At 41.2% G+C, this 26,322-nt stretch overlaps 1 protein-coding gene across 1 annotated transcript in view; it reads left to right on the top strand.

The window, feature by feature from the left end:
- Tspan12 (tetraspanin 12) overlaps positions 1-26,322 on the top strand; it is a 70,292-nt gene that overhangs the window by 36,950 nt on the left and 7,020 nt on the right. Inside the window, exons 5-7 of the mRNA XM_050145895.1 lie at positions 1,691-1,765; positions 6,687-6,794; positions 10,559-10,702. Of these exons, the coding sequence (XP_050001852.1) occupies positions 1,691-1,765; positions 6,687-6,794; positions 10,559-10,702 (327 nt within the window). The remainder of the gene's footprint in view (positions 1-1,690; positions 1,766-6,686; positions 6,795-10,558; positions 10,703-26,322) is intronic.

A 26,322-nucleotide genomic window follows, 5' to 3' on the forward strand; every position in this document is an offset into this window, starting at 1 on the left:
CCATGGGAACTGCAACCACTACCAACCCATTCTGCTTTGTTTCCACTTGCTGTTTTGCGTAGCAGGAATTTATCAAGTCCTATGTGATAAGGAACACACTTAGGTATCTGCTCTTCCTTCAGCTCTGACTGCAAGGAAGGGGGTAGTCTAAGGTACCACCAGCATCTGGTGCTACCACCTAATTCCGTGCTGTGCCCGAAGCAGAAGACTCGTGCTCAGCAGTGTTCTGCTTCTGTGCGAACCAGAGGAGAGAACTCTTGGAAGTCCCCTCTTCCTTCAGTTTTCACTACTGGCTTCCATAAGGTTACCTTCACCAATGGGGAGTGGTAAGGAAGAACACAGAACAATGCTGCAAAGATCTAGTCCATGAAATCTATCAGGCGCATTCCTAAGTCACATGACTTTCTTTTTGTACTTATTTCCTTGGGTAGGGGATGGGGACCATCCTGTTTCAGAAGGCTCTTGACTAAATTATGAACTCGAAAAATAGAATGCTATCCAAAAGTTTCTAATAAGAGAATAGTTTCCGGTCCCCTGTGAGGCACCTGAGCTCTGAAATAACACTTGGAGTGGAATGTGTTTCTATATTTTGCTAAGAAGGTGCATACTTCTTGCACCTTCCCACAGACAAGCTACTACTAGGGAGATACATCTTCCTCCCTCAGTCTGTGCATCCAGGCGGTGCAATGTCTTTCGCTCTATGATTGGAAGGTATTGTTCCTGCTTGTCTGCAAGGCCACTACCTAAATTCAGGTCTTCACCTCAAACTCCTGTTGACTGCCTTCTAGGCTTTTTAACTCCTTCCTCAGTCCTTCTCTTTCAAGCTGGTTAGTATCCTGGCATTATTTAACCCATTTGTGTCTTCCTCTTATTCAGAAACACTGAGGGATGCCACCTCACTGCCTACCTGGTCTATTTAAAATCCATTAGCGGGTCATCTGGTGTCCCCCGTGATCTGGGTTTCAATTACCTTTCAACGTGTGTCTGTACGCCTTGACGCTCCGTTGTACCACCCACCTGCCTCTGTGTATTCATTTACATCCTTTTTATGTAAACACTTCTCTGTCTTCTTCCTTGCAGGTCTGCTCTCTGTTCAGGATGCTGTGTATTCTCTGCTTCACAGAAATACCAACTCTTTATTTGCCATTTCTCTTTTTAATCCTGCGTTCAGCTTTGTTACCTATTTGCTTATGTATGCCTCCCAATGCCACTTTCCACAGGAGAAATCTACAGTTTATTCTAAACTAACATGACTGGTAGAGATTTTGTTCTACATTGTCCTTTTTACAGCAAAGGAGCCCTCCTCCATTTTATGCAAAAGAAAGGGGAAATATGAACAGGGGAAAGTGTTGGACTTGCAAACCTCACCTCATTCTTTCTGAGAAGAACTGGGTGTCATTTCTCAGAGGACTTGGTTCAGCTTTATTAAAGTACATCATATAAGTTCTTATTTAGCTCAATGACACTATTGGCATTTTTAAAAGGTTTCCCCTAATAACTGACTAATGACAAAACAGAGGCCATTTCGGTGACTCCTGATGGTTTCCTGCAGCTGAGCCCTGGCTTGGGGAAACCTGTTCCCTGTGCTACCCGAAGAAGGGCCTGTGCATTCTTGCCATAGATCAGCATGACCCTGAGTAACATTTGCCTGGGACGGTTTCATGCTAATGCTCCCTCTGTTTTTCTGCAGTACTTTGGAACTTTACTGGTCATCTTCTGTGTAGAACTGGCTTGTGGTGTGTGGACGTACGAGCAGGAGGTTATGGTGAGTTCCCGGTGGGGCAGAATCACAGTGTGGGACACTGGAGAGTGACTTGGCTACATGGTTGTTACTTTGCACGATCATGTTACATTGTAAGGGTGAACATTCCTGACACTTTCTGAAAAATTGTATATTTTTTCCCCTGAGGATAAAACACATTTCCAAGAGGTAATTTAAAATCTTTATCTTGGGGTCTTGTGATACATCGTTAATTCCACAGATTTCTTAAACATGGACATCATTGATTGGAACTAGTCTAAGACAACTATACCAGCTTCTGAATTAATAGTGAAGACGCTTGTGCTTGCTAGAGAATGTTAGACCTCCTCCTGTAAGCCCATCCTTGCTGACCCAAGCAGAAAGCAGGGAGGAAGCCAGTATCTCCTGATTGCAACAAGCTGAACTATATTGCCCTTTAAGAAGTGCATTTGAAGAATTGCTGCGCGCTTACCATGGTGTGAAAACTCTCACAGCTTGAGATTTGGCTTCTTGAAAACAACAGTTCAGCGTTTCCTGTCTTATTTCAGCCATTGAAACCACTAGAAAAAAAAAAAAAAACCTTTATAGCTTTCTTAGAATAAGAGAGTTCTTTCAACCTTTTTCGCCACTTGCTTTTTCACTTGCCCCCTACTCCTCCCCCCCCCCCAAAGCCTCCTACCCCAACCCTGGCTATGGCTTAGGTTGTTCACTTCAGTGGTGAAATTAGTACGATTGTTCCCAGTGAGGAATAGAGTTGCTTTGCAAGTCTGTGCATGCTGGCTGGTATCATGCTTCATAGAGCAATTCTGTTTATGCAAAATGGTGCTTTTCAATGTGTTGCCCTCGGGCCTTCTGGGGAGGCTCAAAAGGTGGTTCTGAATCACGTGCGCTCCTCCCTACCAGTCCAGATGTGCTCGGTTAGAACACAGGGAAACGGTGGGGTCTGAGCACCTGACCAGCTTCTGGTGTATCATAAGCATTTAAATATTCAAGACCTCTTAAGAGAGGGCAATAGTAATGATAAGGTGATAGTGTTGTGTTTGCTTCAGAAATAAGCAGGGCATTGGGCATTTGCGTAATACAATTGATGTCATTTCTATTATTGGTATTCTATTATTAATAATATTAATTATATTCTTACTAATAAGAATATAATATTCTATTTTTAGAGAACCCCTTTGGCTATCAGTATGGTGATTTCTCAGAAAATTAGGAAACAACCTTACTCAAGACCCAGCAATATTACTTTTGGGTGTATACCCAAAGAATGCTCAATTGTACCACAAGGACATGTGCTCAACTATGTTCAAAGCAGCTTTGTTTATCATAGCCAGAACCTAGAAACAGCCTAAATACCCCTCCGCTGAAGAATGGATAAGGAAAATGTGGTACACTTATACAATGGAGTACTACACTGCAGGAAAAAATGACAACTTGAAATTTGTAGGCAAATGGGTGGATCTAGAAAATATCCTATTGAATGAGGTAATCCAGAAAAAGAAAAATATCACATTTATTCATTTATAAGTGGCTTTTAGACATAAAGAAAAGAAAACCAGCTTACAATGCACAGTCCTACAGACCCTAGAAAACAAGGAGGACCCTAAGATAACATACATGAATCTAATCTACACAGGAAGTAAAAAAAAGACAAGACTTTCTGAGTAAATTGGGAATATGGGGACCATGGGAAAGGGTAGTAGGGGAGGGGAGGAGAAGGGAAGGGAGCGGAGAAAAAAATGTATAGCTCAATAAACTCAATTAAAAAAATACAAAAACAACCCAAAAGAATTTGTTTTGCAAATATAGTAGTTATAAGAATTTTTTTAAAAAAGATTCTGTGATGAATCTTTAGTGTTCTGAGGCTAGTCACTGACTGGATATCCCCTGGGTACCACAGATTAATGGTCAAAGCAGTGTGCAGGCAACTGTGCTAGGAGCCACAGCTCTGTGAAGACACGCATACCCCCACGTATGAGGACTCACAGGAAGAAGATACATCAATGGAAAGTTGAAGAGTCAGCGTCGGTTCTAACTCAATATAAAATTGAGAATATATGGGAAAACCCATATAAAAAAAGGGTCCACTTGCTCTCTCTTGTTAGATTTTTCACATTATACCTAGAAACTTTGTATATTAGGAAAATAAAAAATTGTAGGGCCCCGGATTTTTGTTTTAAATTTCCTTATATGAAGTTTACTCTGTTTTTCAGTTTCCAAGAGTAGCCTACATGCCTAACATGCAAACAACAGAAGAATAAATCTTATAAATAATTATTAATTATTTTAAGCTCAGCTTTTGATTGTATTCTATGTGGTAATTCAAATGAGTATCTTTCTATGGATTTCATTATTTGGGTAGTTTAGAGGCAGGATCTTAATAGCCGAAGCTAGCCTCGAACTCACTATGTAATACAGGCTGTCCTCATATTCATGGCAACCCTCCTGCCTCCACCCTTCAAGTACTGTAGTTATTGTCACGAGGCAGCACACCCCATTCTGACTATGGATTTTCTCGATGGGTTGTGAAGCATATGTCCAACTGATATACGAGGAGTCTCTAAAGCAGCCGAAAGCTTAGAATGAGTTCATTCTGCCTGTCTGAGAGAAGCGCTTCCATGTCAAGAAGCATAGAAAACAAATGAACTTCCATGTGCTGTCTATTCAGGGACGGTCCTCAGTGGTTTCAGTTCCTAGGGCACTAAATGAATGCGCATTGCTCACCATTCCAGCCATGGGCACACGTCATTGTTTTGCTTGTGTAAATCTTTCCTGTTCTGTCACCAGGAGAGAGGAGGGAAGGGCCATGTCCAAGTGAAAGATGGAGGGCAGACTCGCAGAAGAGGAAACCAGCGCTGCCATTTTTATTGCTTCTGTCCTAATAACAACGTAAAAGAGAAGTCTCATTAAAGTTTATTGTCTGTCAAATTTTGCAGAATCCAACCTTTACATAGAATGGGCTTTGTGCTCGAAGCTGTTTCATGCAAGCAAGCTGTTCACTGTGTGTTGTGTTTTATGGCCAGTGCCCCCGAATTTGGTGCCAGAACCTCAATGGTCCTCTGTTCTCTTGCCACATTTGGTTTGAGATTGATGGTGGCCACAGTGCAGCAACAACCAGTGTTTATTTTGGAAAGCAAAAATTTAGAAAAAGTTACTCTATTAACTCTGTCAAGAGACTTGACATCTGTCTGCTCCCCCATTAGTTTGGTCGTTCCTATGCCCTCAGCTCCTATCAATACTCCAGCTAAAACCTGTCAATAATATTAACTGTTTCAGATGATATATTTCTTGAAAACTTATTTTACTTCAATTTATTTTGTACCATAAAGGATATGAGATAATGCTAATTCATAGTGGGTGGCTTGAACTTTGTCTAGTTTTCTGAATTTTATGAAATCATAAGAATAGAATGCATATCCAACCTACTTGCTATTTTTTGTATTTTGTGTTTCCAAGTGATTATTAAAAATAGCTAGAAAAAATAAAATTGAAGAATTTCTGTGGCTAAGGAATTTTTTATACTTACTTCTATGGATACTACTTTTTATTTTTGCTGAGGTAGCCCTGGCTCTCCTTCAACTTGCTTTGTAGACCAGGTTGGCCTTGAGCTTATAGAGGCCCACCTGTCTCTCCTCTCAATTGTTGACATTATTTTTAAATTTAATTTTTAATAAAAATTTATGTGCACATATGTATGCTGGGTGCACGTGTGTTCGGTGTTCGCAGGTGCACGTACACACGCTCAGGTGCTGAGGCCATAGGAGAGCTGATGCCTTCCTCCACCGACCCCTTCCTTGTTCCTTTCGGACAGTATTGTTGAAGTAGGAGCGGCAGGGCTGCGTCCCCGGCACCCGGCCGCCCTCATGGCTAGCTTACGCCCAGAAATAATTACACGGAAACTGTATTCTTTCAAACACTGCCTGGCCCATAAGTTCCAGCTTCTTATTGGCTAGCTCTTACATATTGTTCTAACTCATTTCTAATATTCTGTGTAGCACCACGAGCTGGCTTACCAGGGAGGATCTTAACCTGCGTCTGTCTGGAGCGGGAGAATCATGGCGACTCCTTACTCAGCTTCTTTTTCCCAGCATCCTCTTCTGTCTACTCCGCCTACCTAATTTTCTGTCCTATGAGGGCTGAGGCAGTTTCTTTATTATTAACCAATGAAAGCAACAAATAAGATACAAGACCCACCTACATCACAGTACCTCACACAGAGTCTGGAGACAGGCGATTTCTGCTAGGTTGATGCCCTTAAGCTCCAGAGCTCCTCTGCTCACTGTCCTTCCTCCCACCTCCTGAGCGCTGGGGTTACAGGCACACGTGCCCACATCCAGCCTTTCCTGTATGATGGAGATCTGAGCTCAGATCCTAATACTCTGCAGCATGCCCTCTTATACACAGAGCGATCTCTCCAGCCTGATATTACGAATTTAATAAGATCTCAAAATTACCCTGGTGTTAGGTCATGACTTTGCGGGAGGGGAGTCGAATGACTCTTTCAGAGGTTGACTAAGACAGTTGGAAACCACATATATTTACATTATCATTCATAACAGTAGCAATATTACAGTTATGTAGTAGCAATGAAAATAATTATGGTTGGGTGTCATCACAACATGAGGAACTGTGTTAAAGCGTTACAGCATTAGAGATAATGAGAACCTCTGTTTTAGCAGCTCATACACACGTCTTCTTTCTATATCCTAGTTCTCGATCCCCATTTCAGTTTCGTGAATGCCTGGCTTGTTTGTGTGAGCCTAATTTAGTCTCTAAGCAAGTACAAATTAAAATGGCATGTGTCAGGCTCAGCACACTGTGTGTGCATGTGCTGTGGTGTTGTCGGTGTGCTGAAGGTTATAGATTTATATATGTGAGTGAGCCTTTACCTGGCTGCTTGGACTTGTATCTTGATGTTTTGTTTTGCTTTGTTTCGTATCTCCAGGTGCCAGTACAGTGGTCAGATATGGTTACTTTGAAAGCCAGAATGACAAATTATGGCTTACCCAGGTATAGATGGCTTACACATGCTTGGAATTTTTTTCAGCGAGAGGTAAGTGCTGCTATTCCTGGGGGCTGAAAGCAAGGTGTCAAAGCAGGTGTTCAAAGCGTTGATTTTGATCATTTCTGCAGTGCAAACTGAAGCCTGGGCATCCACCGTTACTGGTGCAGTTTTTTTCCCTGCATGCCTCAACCCACTCCCTGTTGTCTTTTCATCTCAGATACAGTCGTTCACCTTCACGCCTCTGGCCCACACACGCTGCTTCAGAAGTTGTTTTGCTCAACTACTCTGAAGTTTCCTTTTCATGAGTTAGTTAATAAACAGCGTTTTACTTAAAAATTTCTCTTTTAGAGTTATTTTACTGCTTTCGGAGTTACCAGGGCTTTAAACTTTGCTTCAACATTTTAAAAGGTTGCTTCCATTTGTGCATGTTGTTCGGATGAATATCATTACCAACCAGCCTGTTTTTTCCCTAGTCAGGATGTCTTTGGTTCAAATCCCATCTCTGTTACTTATTATCGTTTCACCCAATTCCTTAAACCTCCATTTCCACACCTGTGACATAGGAACAATACAGGTACTCAACCTCTTGAAGTGTTGAGGAGGAAGAAGAAGAGGGAATGACGTCATCGACTTGATCTCCCTTAGCTTCTGCTTGGTAACAGTGACAGTACAAAATAGACTTCTGTTGCAAAACCGTCTTACATTTCATCCAAGTATATTAAACGGGAACTGGTTTCTGGAAGTTTCAATGTTGAACGACTTGAGATTAATCTTGGATCTTCCTTCAAACCAGCTCTCCTAAGTGTTTTCCTTGTGATTGGAGTGACATTTCTAGAAGACCCCGTGTCTTAGTTTACTTTCTTTTTCTTGTTTTGCCCCATGAAGCATTTGAGGATGAATATCTTACTGGACAGCCAACCCTGTCCGTGCCTGTGGTTCAGACCTAGGACAATCTCCGAAACCTGGCTTTGGGTCACAGTTGCTGAGGTGGTAAAATTATCAATGCCCCACAGGTTTCCTGTTATTCCATTGTTTCCTGACTTTGGTTGTTTGTTGCATAATTATAGTAGAAACAACACAATGGGAAGACGTGTGGAGTACCGGGGCGTTTATAGGAAGCCCTGTTCAGGGGCCGTGCTGGGTAGAGCTCCAGAGTCTACTTTCTGGAATGGATGATATAAACTACGATAAACCAGGTTGAGAAACAGCGACCTTGCTTTCCTCCTGTGGGGCTCTACCTCCGTGAGCAGTGTACATGCACTGCAAACATTCCACACTAGTTCCCTTGGCCTGGTCTCTCTTATCTCACAAGGCTCGTTTGCCTAAAAAGAGTGGTGAATACCTCCGAATGTGTGGAACACTTTCAGAGCTCTTTCTATTAGTCTGATAGGGCTGTCATGGTTGAGTGTCACAGACAGGGTCACTTAGGGCAAGTGTTTGTTCACTTGTCTAGAGGCTAAAAGTTCAAGATTAGCAGTTATTGATTCTTTTGAAGCCTCTTCCTCTGGCTTGTAGATGGCCTTCTCCCCGTTCTTGATCTCATTGTCTTGACTTTATATGTGTCCGTGTTTAATTTTTATCTTCCCATAAGGATGTTATTCATGTTTAATTATGCCCCTGACGATGGTCTTCTTCGACACTACGTACTCCTCTAAAGGCTCCTTCACCATAAACAGTCACATTCTGTGGCGAGAGGGATAGAATTTTCACCCGTAAATTTAGATGGAGAGCGACAGCTCAGCCTAGTATGCTTCTCTTCCACAATAAATCATGGACCAGGAAATTACCTGGTCAGGTTTTAGCCCTCGAAGCCCCTCATTTTTTGTGCATGTGCCATAAATGAATGGATCTTACATAATTTTTGGTGACACTTACTAATATCTTCTTTAAAACCCCATTTAAAAAATGTATTTATTTTAACCTGGTAGTGGCTGTATAAGGTTTGGAATCACAGTTGCTGCCATAGGATTTTGGAAAATAAGTTTGTCTATCAAGGACCTCGATTAATTTACATATACAATAGTGATTCCATGGTATTTTCTACAGCTTGACATAGTATCGGCTTGGAGTGGAGCAGTCTCGGCAGGTAGTGGCAGAACACAGATTTTTACTGGGGTAACACTGATTTTACCTTGAGGAGGTTCAGGAAGCCTCCATACAGATCCAATGTCCTCTGTTGGGTAGGCAAGACAACTGCATAGAAGACGGATGCCAGTGGCTCCTTAACAATGTTGGCACTGGGCACGGAATGTTGAAGTTATCTGGGAAAGCCATTGCTGTGGAAGTCTTCATTTCCTGGCGAAGTCAGATAAATGGGCCACTCCACTGAGGCTGTCAAGTCAGCTCGAAAAGGCCTCGTGTGGCAAGGAAATGCAGGAAAAGGTCTTCTCAGGGTAAAAGGCTTTAAAAACACCCACCTAACAATGTGAGAGTTTACAGCATTCAAAAAGGGAAGTCTTTTAATTGTGTGCTTTATTTTCAGAATTCCCAATGGTTGGGTGAGTGTGTGACGACCCCAGAATCGGTCACTCGGTGACATTTATTTGACACTTACAGTGCTTAGGACATGACTTAGTTGTGCCGTTTGTGGTACACCCACGGCTTTAAAACAATACAGAAATTATTTTTAAACTTTCTCAGAGCTCTTAGTGTTAATGGCTCCCAGAGATTATCATTCAAAGTGCTTTTCCGATGCCCTTTCCCTTTTTAAGTCATAAGCTCTTGAATCACAAGCTGTTTAGGCAGAGAGAGTGAAAATGCACTGAATACATTGAATATTTTCCTTGCTCGCTGTCGCATGAGGAATTCAGGATTCTTCCAAGTTTTGGTTAAGCTTTGAAATGGCTCTGGATTGTGACATTTCATGATTCAGTGTTAATCTTGAGCGGGGATTGGTTTCCTGGGCTATGTAATTTGCATACCCATCACTCTTGGCAGGGCTCTTTCCCATGACTGCCCATATTCCTTCCTTCTGACTTAGAGATGAGAACTTCTCTCTTATCCAAGGGCAAAGCTCTCCTCAGGAGAGCTATCTCTTCTGAATAAGTCTGCACCTGCCTTCAAGCAGTGCTTCTAAGCCTTCATCAAAGTAACAATCTATGGTTAAGTACAACAAAACACACCCTTCTTCAGCACAATTTAGAGAAAGGCAAGCTTACTTTTCTTAAGTCCAACTACATTCAAGCTAAGCACAGCATCATTTTTCTGCATCTATATAGATAGGATATGATAGTTTATCAAGACATCTATCCTACTGGGTGATAATAAGTGGGACAAATTATTTCCAAAATTTTCCCTTGGTTAAGGAATCAAAGACTGCCTGGTGACCTTGGTGATGTGAGCTTTGGTCATCAAGTCATTCCATAGAATTTGTGGAAGTTTTGGTCAGAACAGTTCAATTTGCTGAGTATTTACACTAGGGAGGGGATAATAAATAAAGTGATTCACTACTTTCTATTGACTAGAAGATAGTGATAATCAACATTCAGTTACTGAATCTCTAAGTATGTGTGTGAGATCTGTCATTATTATAACCATCTGCAGAAGATTCTAGAGTTGGAGAGTGAGACGCTATTTGCTTTTAGGAGGGGTGGGTGTTGCTGTTCAGAACGGTCCCATTGTGTGATGCTGACGTTGATATTCCTTTATGATATGCCTGTCGTCAAGACAGTATGCTCATGGAGCTTTAGCTAACACGCAAATTTTACCCCGATGATTACCAGCGTTTAAGAAATCTACTGTCTCATCTCTCGTAAGTTAAACAAAAAACTCTTTTGTGTAGTTCCTAAGTGTGGCTGCTAACTCTTTTTCAGTTTAAGTGCTGTGGAGTAGTGTACTTCACCGACTGGCTGGAAATGACAGAGATGGACTGGCCTCCAGATTCCTGCTGTGTTAGGGAATTCCCAGGATGCTCCAAGCAGGCCCACCAGGAAGATCTCAGTGACCTTTACCAAGAGGTAGGACCATGTATGGTCATCCATACCATGGACAAAACTTCCCAAAAGAACCTTCAACACTGTTCTGATTAAAATTTCACTTTCTGTGTAACTCTTTAGACCTGAAGTTCTTCTCTGATTTATGCAGCAATAAGAAAACAAAGTGAAAAGAAAAATATCACTAACCACACGTTAACAGAGGCGAGTGGGAAAGACCTAACTTTATCATTAATTTAATTTAATTTCATTCTTTAAAAAAATAACCCTTCCCGTTGATTAGATTTCACACTCTGATGCCTAGAGCCAATTTCTATCGTGTTCTAGGGCTCTGTTGAAAGTAAACATGTGCGGATTATGTGGCTGACTGGATCTGTGGGAAGCCTGGGCCGTGCAGTTCCTGGGCAGACTATTTTAGGGCCCTGATGTAGGGGAAAGAAAACTCTCTTGGGAAAAGCCCGTGTGCTGCTCTTTGGTTCCCCCTGCTGGTGATAGCTGGTAACCTCGCTCTTGGTTTGCTGAATCCCTTACTGGGTTTAAATTAATAGTTTTGGTGCCAAAACTTTACATAGTGTATGTTCTTCCGGGATTCATCCCAATCATAAATTGCTCTTTCTTAGGAGTTTTATGTCCCTTCATATTTAGTGGTTTCACAGTCAGTAATGGAATGTCATTCTCAAATTAAAATGTAACGTTTTTCTGCAAACTGGGCTGGAGAGATGGCTCAGTGGTAAAGAAAACTTACTGCTCTTTCAGAGAACCTGGGTTCAGTTTCCAGCACCCACTGGGTGGCTCACAACCATCTGTAGCTCCAGTTCCAGGGAGTCTGACACTCCTTCTAAACCCCACAGGCTCCCGCACACGCTTGCATGTATTTAAATCTAGGCATACACACATGCGCGTGAGATTAAATAAATGAAAAAATTTAAAGTTTTACAGTAGTCACTGGCTATGTGTGATTATTTTTATTAAATTAGACGCGTAATTAAATTAAAATTTTATTACTCAGCTGCAGTAAATACATTTCTACTTGTAGATGCATTGGTCATGCAGTCATGGGGCACCGCTGGACACATAGGGCTTCACATAACTACTTAGACTGTCTATACTGCAGCAGAAATACATCCTTATAGATTATGTGTATCTATGATATGGCTGTAATAAGGATGCATGTGTGTGTGTTCTGTGCACATCTGTGCACAGAAGTTGATTTCAGTTGTCACTCTATTTTGCTCCACCTTGCTGGTTAAGTCAGGGTGCCTCACCGACCCTGGAGCTTACTGACTTGGCTAGACTGGTTAGCAAGCAAATCCGTGGCATCTACCTTTCTCTGCTACCCCAGTGCTGGGGCTACAGATATGTGCTGCCGTACCCAGCATTGATGTAGGTGCTGGGGATTGGAACTCAGGTTCTAATGCATGTATAACAAATACTTCCTTTACTCACTGAGCCACCCCTACCCTATCCTCAGCATCAGGACTTTTAAGATATATGCCTCTGGTGTACTTTAGGAGAAAATACACTTTTTTTTTAACACCACACAATATTGTACACTCGTTTTTTTTTTTTTTTTAAAAGGCTACCTACAAAGTCAGTTGTGGAGATACATAGTTTATACTGCATACTAATTGATTTGAATTAATTTCAACATAGGATTGCAAGCTAAGTGATTTGGACAACAGAAACCAGTTTGCGGATTCTACAGAGTAGAAATTCAAGGTCACTCTGCTTGCAAGGTCGGGTCAGCTCCTTCCTTCCAAGGCCTAGGAGGAAGGGCACTGTATGCCTCTCCCCCAGTTTCTGGTCCTGTGGAAAAATTGTCCCGGTCTGTGTTTTTCTCTATGGTATATTCCAGGTGTGTTTCTGTCTCCAAATTCCCCCTGAAAGGTCACCTTGGAGCCCAGCATTCTGCAATCTGGGTTCATCATCACTTCACTACACCTTCAACAACCCAGCTGTCATAAAATCACACCCTGAACTGTAAAGAGAACAGATTCAACATAAATTTTTCGAGGACATAGTCTAACCTATAACCAGAATTGTTGTAACAGCTGAGTAACTCAGCTTGTTTATTTTTAAAAGAAAATAAAAAAAAACATGTACCATGATTTCCTCACATTACTGAAAATACAGTGTTTGGCTTTTACTGTTTTGAACATATTATGATTAGATGTATTTGGCTTCAATGACACAAAGGACACATCAGATACAGTTAACTGAACAAGACATCTTTGAGTCGATGTTTCTAGGTCCCTCGGTGTTGTGCTCAGGGGAAAGTCGAGTGCTGTGTTGCCCAGCGCGTATTGTAGAACACGATGCAAGGCGACCAAGCCATCCTTTCTCTGTGCTACAGAATACAGGACTCAATACTTCAGTGTTAAGTAGAAACTACTGCAGAGTTTAAATACGTTATACTTTACTGCTGTCCCTTACAAGAAGAGGTGATTACAGTATGTATATATGTATAGATATGTGAATTGAATCCTATCAATGTTCCTAGTGTAAATTTTGCTGATTGGGAAATCAGCAAATCAGCACCGACAATGACTGGGCTCCGGCACAGTGATGTGGCATTTGCCTTGGTGCTGATGGTTAGAACCATGGTGGAGGTCATAAGACTGCAGCCCCACTGTGCAGCTTTTCAAAGCCTGAGTGTGGCTCAGATCATTTCTGCTACTGCTTCCTAATGGGAAGCTCTCCTTTGGTGGTGTGTTTTCAGGATGCCTAGTGGAGAGGTCAGAGGACGCCTTATTGCTGTCCTTGTGCAAACTGGTAGCCCAGATTAATTTAAATGTTTTCCGATTTTGATCAGAAGGCTTTCAATAGTCAGCCAGTTCGGGCAGTCATTGATCGATTTCTGACACAGACCTCTGGGTAGATAGGTCGTAGCAGAGCAATCTGCTTTTGCATTTGACAATTAACAACCGATGCTGATATTAGTAATGATAACAGGATGCAGTTAGATGCATAATTGACTTTCAAAAGTGGATCGTTTAGTAGCTTTATACCTCAAGTACAATTAGGTCCGCAATTAAGAAATAAGCATCCTGACATCATCCAGTAGCAAAATGCGTATTTAAAAGGAGAAATGGGTGACCAAGAACTGGGGGGGGGGGGGGGGAGAGAATTCTTTTGAAGTTGAGAACACTAAGAGAAAATATCTTAGCGGTTTCCAAATATCTCAAAGTTCATAATTTAGAGCAGGAAAAAGGAATGCACAGTGTTTCTCCAAGGGCCAGATGTTACAGGAAGGACATTGTGCATCAATGGGAGGAAGACCTTGCTCATCAGCATCTGTCCAATCATGAGACAGACATCTTATAAGATCGTGTCTCATTACTGAAAATATTAAAGTCAAGGACGGATGGCCACGTCACTGGGTACTGCAGCAGGGGTTTTGAAATTACGAGTGAGGCTGTACTAGATGGACTTCAAGGTCCCTTTATCTCCCATATTCTGCAAGTTCAGAGATAAGTACCGACTTTCTTCCTGTGCTCTTTCTTCACGAGTCTGAAACCAGGGAAATAAATCATTCTCAACCATCTGGTGGCCTGCCTGGTTCCCTGACCCAATAATATTTTATGACATATTTCGAAACCTGTGAAAAATGATAGGGCAGAAATATAGCAACAACTGCACATTTTTTTTGAAATATCCTTACCAGAGCTACAGTTAGATCTGGCACACAAACCCGTGAATGTCCAATAATTAGAGCGTATACACTTTAGTAAGATATAGGCTTGATAATTACACGTGCGACTACCTCTGACTCTTACTTTGATTTTGTATGTCTATGTACCCGAAATATTTTGTGACTGTCTTGAGTTCCTCATGCAGTGTAGAATGTTGTGAACAAAATTCTCTCTGATAGCTTAAAAGGGTAGCAATATAGACATATAGCAACAATAAGAAAAAGACAATTACAGAAGGAAAAAAATACAGGTTGTAGTAAATGCTTTGAAGGCTTTGAACTCAGTACTAGAGTGAGACGTTATCAGTGGGGGCAATCTTTGGCTAGCATGGGGCTATCATCACAGGTAGCATTTCAACTGAAACCAACTGGAGACAAGGCTCAACTGGGCAAGGTCTGTGAAGAGTATGTTTTGTTGAGGAAACTGCAAGTGTCAAGGTTCAGGCTTGGTCAATGATCACTGGCTTCCTGGTACCCCATTCTTGAAAAGTGTCTGTGTAATCATGCCCTCAAATGCTGCCTGGTAGACCTGACCTCAGTCAAGCTTCAAACTCAGAGTTGAAGCTGGTGAGATTTAGCATGCTGTGTATCTCCTTCTCAGAGTTGACGTTGGTGAGATTCACCATGCTGCATGGCACCTTTTCCCCACTAGAAGCCTGCAATGCTTAGGCTTGGCCTGGAGAAAACAAACAAGAGGAGCAGAAAATACATGAAGGATGTTAGAAAGTTTCACAGCGCCGGGATCCCAGACCTGCTGCCATGGGTGTGGGCTTTTCTTGGAAGAACTACAAGTTACACCATCAAACAAACTCGCTTTCAGGACCTTGTGTGCATTTTGCCGCTGAGCAGCAGCCAAAGCTTCCATCGATACTTTCAGGGGCTTTGTTAGGGAGAATAACTGTAGTCTTCATCTCAGATGGGCACCAATCAGGCCCTTCAAGGGAACCCAAAGGCTCTAGAGCTCCACCGCAAGAAAAATAGATGATGCCAACCAGGCTCATAGCAGCCCTACCTCAGATGGATCCACTCAAATTGTAAAGCAAAGATGGACAGAAAGTCAAGTGAAACATGTCTAGAGACACATTTCTATGTCTTGTCGTTAAAGGAGAGATGATTGCTAAAATACACTGACTATTTCTCATGAATAATAATGTTTTCAGTGACGCAGCACTGTGTGTAAGACAGTACAGAGCGAGACCCTTCACGTGGCAGGGTGCTTTTGGGACATTTTCCCTTTAAACCCTTAGACTTTCTACATTTCATGTGTTGGGTATGAATCTCAAATAGTCAATGATCTTTCTCCCTGGCAATTATGTTGCTATAAACCATGTACAACTTTAAAACAGTGGTTCTCAACCTGTGTGTTGCTACCTCCTTGGGGTCAAACTACCCTTCACAAGGGTCGCAGAGCAGATATCCTGTATATCAGACATTTACATTATAATTCCTAACAGTAGCGGAATTGCAGTTATGAAGCAGCAACAAAATAATTTTATTGTTGGGGGGGTCACAAAAACATGACAAACTGTATTAAAGGGTCACAGCGTTAGGAAGGTTGAGAACCACTGCTTTACATAGTAGTTTATTTCTTCTCCCACTACCACCTAGGAAGAAAGCAAGTCAGAAAGGGCAGCAAGTGAGGAAGTGAAGGTGTGCACCCCTTTTTCTGTTCCTCGGCCTTCAGGACACAGAGAACATGCCAAAGACTATTGTGTATAGATAAGCAAATCCAACATGGACCAGGGACCAGGAACCACGGCTTAATTAAGGAGCAGGTGAGCATCACTTAATGGAAAGTTACCTAAAGGAAACCTTAGGAGCAAGGGAGATTGGAGCTAACAGGAGCCAATAGAATTCTTGCTGATGGCAGACCAATGCGACCAGACTTTCATAAGGGGGCAGGGGGTGAAGGATGAGATATGAAGAATGGGGGAACTCTAGGAACAGAAGAAATCTTGCTAAAATCGGGGCATACAGGCAGGCATGGAGTAGTGGGAAAGAACTAAGAATAACCTAGAATTTGCTCATCAGTGCTGTCTGAAGCCTTCTTGTCTCATGTAGAGTACTGGATGATATGTGGGTTGATTATGATTTCCTGCGGTTCATCATCACTGAGTTGCTGTGTGGTTCTGTTCTGTTCTTGCCGATCTCTTTTGTATTCTTCTGAACTTGAAGGATAATTATCACACCGTTTCTTTTTCTTTTTCTTTTTTTTTGTTTGTTTTCCTGAGCGCTGTCCCTACCCTCGCTTCTGTTCATTAACAACCCTCTCCTGTTAACACTGTCGGCTAATTCTAACGATCAGTGTTTTCTGTGTATGGAAACATTTTTTCAGACATGACATCCTCATTTCTGAGCTGAGGTGGAAATACAGGGTCTAGAAGATGAAGTAAGATTCAGATCCTCTTGGAGGAGGGCACAAAAGGGAGCTGGTATGGACGAGACGATCCTTAGTTGCCATGGTCTTTGTACTCCAGTTGTGCAGTGGGGGGGGGGGGACACATGGTGATGGTGGTATCTCGCGGGTCTTTCAGTCTAAAGGGTAAGTAGGTGTTTTCCACGTGAAGAAAGCATTTGATTGGCAGGTGGCAGAAGAGGCCTTTTCCAGCTAAGTTCTGGTACACAGTTAGAACTGACGGCACGCGAAGAGAATGGGCTGTCAGCGTGGTGCACAGAGAAGCGGCTGTTATGAATAGCCTCGTAAGTTCTGCTAACACACAGATCTTATACTCAAGTCTGTAATTGCCTAGTCAAAAGCAAGCATGTTCACAAATTTAAGGCATTCCTGTGAAAGGGAAACTTAGGACAAAGTAGTCGTGGGATACTGATTTATTAATAATGAATCTCCACTGCCAGATAAGCACACAGAGAGCCCCCCTGCCCAGATGGTAAATGGTAGGCGGCTTTTCAGGCTCAGTGGTTATTTAGATGGAATTTCCCCAAGAAGTTTCTTTCTCAGGGTTCTTTATATAAGCTCAGATATCTTCTATCCTGCTTTTCTTCTGACTTCATTATCTCCCTCTAAACTGTCAGCAGGATCAGGTTGACTCTGGCTTGGGGTGTTGCCTGTTTTATCAAAGCCCCTTGCAGGACCAGTTTGGGTTGTTTGTAGCTGGTGGGGCCCAGGGAAGGGCTTTTATCTGCAGGCTTCACTTGATCTAATCTGGCCTGGAAATGCTCTGGCAGTTTTGCCGCAGGTATACAAATGCATTGTTCTTTTCTTTCGCTGTCTTTCTTGACAGAGTTCAATGGGGAGTTTCCTGTTCCTTCTTCACTGTTCAAAAAGACCACTTTCCTCCTCTGCTTTATTAGTAGAGACTAGCAATGTTTGCCTGCAGACTGTAGTGCCATCAAAAGCCTTTATTGTATTTTGTCCCCCCCCCCAAAGTATGTTACACAGCAATAGCTTCAGATTGTCCATAAAAATCATAATGCTGGTGTTGTAAAGAAGGGGATGAAGCAGGCAATTAAGGTGAAGGTCAGGCCTTGAGGCAGGAAATTGGAAGGAGATTGGTGGATAATTCGTGTGATTACAAGGGCTAGGAATCGGTGTAAGGCACTGAGAATGAACTGGAGCAAACAATTGCGAAAGGCACTTCAAATCAAAAGCAGAAAGGATAGGTGCAGACTGGGGGTCATGGCAGCGAAGCTGCAAGCCTGCTGGCTTTGATTTGGATCCTGGAGAGAGGAACCCTGTACTGAGGGGGTGAGGTGATTAGGTTCTATCAGTCCCATTGCTGAAATGCTGCATTGAAAGCCGTGGTTGAGGTACAGGTTGATGCAGAAACCCAGGAGACAATAAGGAGTTCAGGAGGCAAAACTCAGTTAGAGATGTGGATTTTGTGGGTGTCAATTAAATACAAAGACTGCTTCAATAGCTTGAATGAGGTAGGAGTTGGTTTCTCTTTCCTGGAGAAGCCTGCTGCTTTGGGCTGCCAGTCAGCTTTGTGGTCAAGTTTGTTCAGGGGCCAGTTGTGATGTAACCTTGCCGTCTTAGGTTCCTGTCTTTCAGAGTTACTCCTACTTTCTTCAAGGGCCCTGGGCAGAAGGAAAGGATGCAAAATGGGATCATAGCCTATTCCAGAAAGGCCTGTGTGCATGTTGTGGGTTGGTTGCCCTTAGCCAAGTGTTGCGAAGTACAAAACTGTTTTCTCAGCCAAGCAAAGGGTCAGGGCTGACACTACTGTAATGTAGCTTAACACTTACTCAAGAGAACTTTTACACAAGAAGTTATCCTAAGCAAGGAAAACCCAAACTCCTAGAGAAGACTGCTGCCTCAAATCTAATGAATGAGGTGTGGAGTAGTGGAGAAACATGTCCAGACAGAAGGGATATGAGCTAGTGATGATCAGCCAGGGAGGGAGGATGTTAGCAAGACCGTTTCAGATTCATTCCTCTGTCTCTTTCTCATATTCCCTGGCACCTCAGTGTGGAGTTGGACACCCGTCACTGGTTTTCTGATGTGGCATTCCCCTCTGTATGCTGTGAATACCATTAGTTAATAAAGGAATGCTTTGAGTCATAGCAGGGCAGAATATAGCTAGGTAGGGAAAACTAAACAGAATGCTGGGAGAAAGGAGACAGAGTCAGAGAGAAGCCATGTGGCCTGCAGGAGACAGACACTGGAAACTTTACTTGGTAGACCACATGGCGATACACAGATTGATGGATTAAATTAATGTGTAAGAGTTAGTCAATAAGAAGCTAGAGCTAATGGGCCAAGTAGTGATTTGATTAATATAGTTCCTGTGTGATTATTTTGGTTCTGGACGGTTGGGATGACCAAGCTGCCTGCTGCTACAGATTTCCACAGGTAGGAGATTAGAAAAGAAGTTCTTAGGTTTTATGGCTTGCTTCAGAGGACCAGAAGTCTAGTATCTAGCTGTACCTCACCTTGAGGGAAAGAAAGAGGGAGAGGGCAGGAGCTAGGAGAGCAGAAGTTCATGAGACCTTGCTTCTGCAGTGCCTTTTCATGTTCGGCCTAAAAACGCACTGCCACCTTTAGGATAGTGGTGGGGAAATCCTGACAGACACACTGAGTTTTTCAAATAGACAAGCTTCCAGGATGTTCTGAGTCAGGATGTTGCAACCATTGACTCTTTAAAGCTCTAAGACAATTCTTTCAGTATTTCCAGCGTTTTGTGGAAAAGCAGCCCAGGAAGAGAGCTGCTGATTTGGTCTCAGGTTGTCAGGCTGTGAGTGACCAAACTTGAGTCTGCTTGCTCCAGGAGTCCAAGCTTAGATTTCTCAGGTGTTGAATGCATGACGAAGAAGTTGAATTTGTTAGAACACCTCAGATTTCTTGTATGTTAGATAAGATACGAACAGTTCAAAGGTAAACACAAATCCTTTGTACACCACTTGGCATATAAAAAACACACCATTTCAGTACATAATGGTAGCCAATGATGCCAGTAACAGCAATTTATTAATGGGTTTATTGAATTAAATAGAAAAAGTAGTGATCTGCAATTAAGTTTTCAGCTCACCGTGTGGCCCTCATTTTGCTCATCCTAAGAGAAAACTCTGCACCTCTGGCTATGTTATTTTGTGCTGACTGAACGAGGAGTTTCTACGTTACAGATTTTGATTTGCTGCAGTTTTTCCTTTTCCCCTTCTGGTAGTTGAACAGCAAGGGTGGACAAATCACGTTAGGTGGGGTCTACACATAAATCTTAGCATGAGGCAGGCATGGGCCCTCCTCTGCTGTGAAAAGCTGGGTGTGCCCGCTGAGTTGTTAGACTCTGGTCTCTTTATATGCAGTTTTGGTAAAACTGCAAAATGTGCAGCAAGAGCGTTTTTTTTACACTTGGTAATGTTGCTTGTATTCTTTCGACATTGTGATGATTCATTATGATGTTTCAGTGAGATATGAGGACCTGCCATACATTCAAAAATAATAAATAAAATAACTTCTTTGTTATGTTTCTTGGGCCTGGATAAACTTTCCTCTGTAGAGGTCAGAAAGTTTTGGTTTAGTGCATGCTGTCCAGGTTTTTTCTTTGAGGAAGCACTTATTTCCCTGTTGAGTTTAAAATTCTTAGTGAAGAATGTTTGACCAACCTGTTAAACACATATGAACTCATAAACTGTTATCATTCAGTTCTTAGATTCTAAAAAAGAATTAAAGCTGAAGATTATATATTTGTACTGATAGCTACCACAGTCATTTCAAACTTGAGAGACATGCTTGTCATCAGAAATCAATTATAAAAATATCAATACTGCTATGCATATATTGGCACCTAGATCTTACTTATACTTTATCTTCATAACCCTTTCAAGGCCTGCCTGGCTTTCTGAGGTGGCCTGAGAATATGGAGTACTGAAAAGCCACAAGTGATCTTCCAATTTTAGAAACTCATTTTGGAGGTAGATCAGAGAATAATTTCAAGTGTTTAATTTCCTCAAATGAAATGAGGCATCCTGACGTGCCTTCCAATAGATGGCAGGAAAGGCAGAGACTCATGTGTTCCCTCCCCCATAAATGTAGCCTTGTTATTTATGGCTAATAGTTGACCAGAATTTTAATACTGCAGCAAGGAAAGTAGGTGAGCCAAGAAGACTTATTCATACCTTTGAATTACCTGAGGTTATTAGCGTAGGGCTCAAAACGGCTCTATTTAAGATGAAAACATATTCAAGTATTGTCAACTCAAGAATATTTTAACTGCAAATAATCAAATAAATGAAATTCCGTTCTTTCCTATGGTGAGAAAAATGAAACCCATCTTTGTCTACCATTTGTATTCCTTGCTCGAAAGAAGTTTGGGTTTACCATTATACATCTATGAACAGGGACAGACCCTGCAAGCGAATACCCCAATTGTTTTATCTAGACCTAGTGTCCTGCTTTTCAACAATTCAGTTTTCCACTGGAAAACTAAATGGTCTTTCAGTGACTCCAAATAAGTTCAGGGTTGTGTTACGATTTAATTACTCCGAGAGGAGTGGTGCAAAACCAAAACTGAATGCTGGAGCTATTTCTGTGACAAATTTAGAGAGAAAAAAAAAAAAGGAGAGAAAAATGACCGCACATTGAGGAATGACGGACAGTTAATCTGTACATCTAATTTTAAGAGCTTCTGGACATGATTCACTGGTGTTCAGCATAATGTTTATTATCCTGCAAGATAAAAAAGATTGTTCTGAGTCATCAGAGACGTGTTAAATTGTGTGCACCTTGGAGAAATCTGTGCTGTTATTTATATGCTCATACCTTGTGCCTTTTATTAAATAAAGGCTCTAACACAGAGTATAAGATGCTGTGTATTAATAATAATGAAATATAAATAGAATTGAAAAGTCAAGGTGAAGGAAGAGGGAAAAACAAGCAGACATGCTCACCAGTTGCTTGCTGTCCTTGAGTGTCCTGCTGCCTCTGAGCTTCCTGACAGACCCTGATTATGCTTTTCTGCATAATCGGGATGCTGAGAGAGTTAATACTCTAAGTTCTCAAAGGCAGGACAATGCTGAAGTACTATTTCACAAGTGGAATTTTATGTGTACAGCTTAAAAATGTGTCTAGAAAAAGTATCTTCAAGGTTATTTTAACCAGTTTAGAGATGTATTTTCCTCCGTATAATTCAAAACCTCTCAGCAAAATACCTTAGTGGGATGTAATACATAGAAGCCCAGGTTAGGACATTGCACATTGGCAGAATTTGGTAATCTGGTTTGCTGGTACGTAGAGATGCCACTTCATTGTGTTTCATTGGAATACCCCATGGGTAATATTTCTAAGAAGCTTTTGATAAAGAAAGTGTAATATAATTTTATATGGGGCAAGCTTAAGGGACTAAAATTGTGTAATGTTTGAAGGGTGAACAAAACGAAGTGATAAGGTAGGCACACCGATGGAAAAGTAGAAGACTCCAGTAGGATCTCTTCTCTGGGTAAATTATGTTCTCACTGCAGAGAGGAGATCAAGTCTTTTCATGGCCTCCTGGTGTAGAAGGAAATACACCTCGTCTCATGGCAAAACAATACAAACTCATATTAGACATTCTGAGTGAACAAAAAGGTTATTTCTCACCTGGATGCAAACTCACTTATAATTGCCTTGCTTTTCTTAAAATTCTATGGCATTTTCTAAGTTTTTTTTCCAAGTTAAGAAGTTTTATCATTTTCAATGTAACACTGACAAAAGAGCATAATCCAGAAAAAGATCACTAAGTGACCTGGCAGTGGTAGCATACAGCTTTAATCGTAGCACTTGGGAGAGGGAGGCAGAGGCAGGAGGATCTCTGTGAGTTTGAGACCAGCCTGGTCTACAGAGTGAGTTCCAGAACAGCCAGGGCTACACAGAGAAACCTTGTCTTGAAAACCAACCAACCAAACAAACAAACAAATACTGCCTTCCCCATGACCAATAACAACAACAAAAACCTCAACAGATTACTAGGAGCTAGGGATGTGTGTTTGGAACGCTAGAAGGAACTAGGTATATGCATTAAGGGTTAAAGCGAAGCAACATTGACCCTGTTGTATGGAAAAGGATGGACTGAGCACAGAATCAGGACCAACTCACACTCTTAGCAAGACACTTCCGGTGCAGAAGTGACAGGTAAGAGCTAGGTGTGCGGGGTGCTTAGCTCAGTCCGAAGAGCGCATACGAAGCAGGCAGGAATCCTTGGATTTGGTCCTCAGCATCACATAAATCAAGTGTGGTGCACACAGCTCTAATTTCAGGAAGTAGAAGCCATTCTCAGCTACATTGTAAATTACTTTGAGGCTAGTCTGACATGTCTCAGATGCAGTCAGAAGAAGGAGCAGTGTGGATAAGACTCACTCATGACACGGAGAATGTTGTTAGATATGACACTTCATGATTCCCTTAAAACTTTTTTTCTGCTATGCATGTGAGCCTTTCTTCTTTTCTTGCATATCCTGTAATTATTTTTTCTTTCCTTCTTACCTCCATCCCTTCCCTCCATCCTTCCTACCTTCATTCCCCTTCCCTTTCCATGTATCTTTCCTTTTTCCTTGCTTTCCATCCTTCCAACTGGACATTTTGGTTAATTTAAGAAGTCCTCCACTCTGTGCCATAAATGTTTAAAGTTTCTTGTGGTTGCTTGTTAACCTATTAAGTTTTTGACACTAATTTTGTAAGGTCTGTGTTATTATATATACAACAAATATATATATTATATATACAAAATATATATATATATTTGTTATGAATGGCCTTTGAAGTCCCTGCTCAAGTAGGTTGGTGTCAGTTAATGAATAAACAGATTTCCTGAGCTGATTAGATTCAACAAGTCTTCTAGCCTTACTTACCCCTAGCCAGTAAGCCTCTTAGTCTCAAAGACTCACAGACTCTCAAGGTCAATGAGAAATGAGATCTCAGGGCCTTCTTGGGTCTTTATCAAGTTCATGTCCAACCTTGGGCATGTGTGTAACTGTCTAGATCCTCCAAAGTAGACAGATGTTCTTTCAAGTACACTATGGACTCATCATTCTCCAGCTGTGAGAACTCTTAAGCGTTTGTTTGGTCCTCCCCACAAAATGTACAAATGTCCACCAACCCGTCGAGCAGTCTCTGTGACAAGTAGACAATCTTGTCTTTGGTGGACACTACTAGGGGCAAAACTGATGCAGTGAGTGGACTCTAGGGTCACATGACAGCCTAGAGTTCCAGGGAATCACGAGATCTGACAAATAATGACAATTCTCATTAGGAATGGGGCTTTAAAAAGGCATCTCCATCCTGCTCTCTTGTGCCCAGCATCCACCATTGTTGTAGACTGCTGGTTCTCAAGACCATTGCAGAGTCAAGAAGACAGATGGAACAGGGGACAGCCAAATGCCACAAAGCTTTTTTTTCTCTTCTTGAAAGCTCGGTACTTTCTGGAATAAATGCTGCTCACATTGCTGCAAACCTCTGGCTAATTCCTAGAGTTCTGAAAAAGTTGAATCTGTCTGGTTCTGCTTGGCCGTCGTTGCTTGTGTGGAAGACACTACTCAGAAGTCTTCCTGGGACACTTTGCTGATGTCATTAATTTTCAGCCATGCTTTCAAAAACACGGAAAGGAAACCTACTGACTTCCAAGGTCCACCTCACTCTAGAACAGTATATATCACTCATGTATCTCCTTCCCAGTGAATCCCGGATAATACAATTTACTGTGCCCTTTAAAGGCTAGATTTGATGTTGAAAAATATCAACACTGACTTTCTGAAACTTGCCAAAATATGAAGCCAACAGATTGTACCTGTGCAGCTTCTGTTATGCTTTACCTGCATATTTGAAAAGAAATATGACCTCTCCTATGAGCTTTCTGCCTAAAATGAATTATTTTAAAGGGAAGAGAGACTTGACACAAAAAAGAAAAAGTATATAGGCAAAATTTAAGTTTCAGAGACTATTGAAGGAGTACAAATGAAGTAATTGATCTATTGCATTTCAAAGGATTGAGCCACCAGCATGGATATTTTCCAAATGCTTCGCTTTTTAATGCATCATTACCTGTAGTCACTGTGCTGCACAATAGAGCTTTTGAACTCACTTTTTCCATTTAATTGAAAATTCAGATCCTTCAATGGTTCACCTTTCATTCTAAAACTTACTATTAACTTAATACTAAAATGCCTATACTAATTTTTCCTGTGAATTGAAGACTCATATTTAAACCCCAATATGTGAAACAGAGACAAAGATCAGCCCCCATCACCCAAGTCTGTTTTCTGCTCATTTCCTAAGAAACTGATAGAATATGACACATTTTTTTTTTCAGCGATAAAGGGAGGTATCTATCTATACTAACTTTCCATGTGTCTGAAACTAAAACTTTTGAATTTAAATGGTTCTGAAGAACTGTTTCTAAATTATATAAACTTTTATCCCTCTGATGAGGAAGCCAGGTAAACATTTTGGGTAGTGATTTCACTTTTCTGAAAAATATTGAAGAGCACTTTGGCTTTTACAGGCAGGGGTTAAGAAATCAGTTCAGGATTGTTTTGGCTATCCTGAGTTTTACTTTTTCAATATGAAGTTGAGTATTATTCTTTTGAGGTCTGTGAAGAAATTTTTTGGGATCTTGATGGGCATTACATTGAATCTATGGATTGCTTTTGGTAAGATTGCCATTTTTCTATGTTAATTCTACTTACCTAGGAGCATGGGAGATCTTTCCATTTTCTGGTGGCTTATTCAATTTCTTTCTTCAAAGATTTAAAGTTCTTGTCATACAGCTCATACCACAAGATATTTTATGCTATGTGTGGTTATTGTGAAGGGTGATATTTTTCTGATTTCTTCCTCAGCCCATTTATCATCTGTGTAAAGAAGGGCTACTGATTTTTTTGTGGATGTAGCTAACTTTCTTGGGTTGGAATTTTCCTTCTAGTACTTTGGGTAAGGCTGGGTTTGTGCCTAGGTATTGATTAAATCTGGTTCCATCATGGAATATTTTGTTTGTCTATGGTTATTGCTAGTTTTACTGGGTATAGAAGTCTGGGCTATCATCCATGGTCTCTTAATGTCTGGATAAAGCTTGTTTTCATTGAGAAATCAGGTGTAATTCTGATAATTCTGCCTTTATTTGTTTTTTGGCCATTTTCCTTTGCATCTCTTGATATTCTTCTTTATTTTGTATGTTTAATGTTTTGATTATTATGTGGTTGAGGTGTCTTTCTTTCTTTCTTTCTTTCTTTCTTTCTTTCTTTCTTTCTTTCTTTTGATCCAATCTATTTGGTGTTCTGTAAGCTTCTTGTATCCTCCTATGCATATCTTTCTTTAGGTTGGGGAAGGTTTTTTTTCCTATGGTTTTGTTGAATCTATTTTCTGTGCTTTTTGGTTGGACTTCTTTTCCTTCTTCTATTACTATTTTTGGTCTTTTCATGGTATCCCATATTTCCTGGACATTTTGTGTAAAGTTTTTGTTAGAGTTTATGTTTTCTTTGACCAATGAGTCTATTTCCTCTATTGTATTCTCAGAACTTGAGATTC

The sequence above is a fragment of the Alexandromys fortis genome, unplaced genomic scaffold (assembly GCF_014885135.2).
Source record: "Alexandromys fortis isolate MF-2015 unplaced genomic scaffold, M_Fortis_MF-2015_v1.1 scaffold_34, whole genome shotgun sequence".
Taxonomy (NCBI): domain Eukaryota; kingdom Metazoa; phylum Chordata; class Mammalia; order Rodentia; family Cricetidae; genus Alexandromys; species Alexandromys fortis.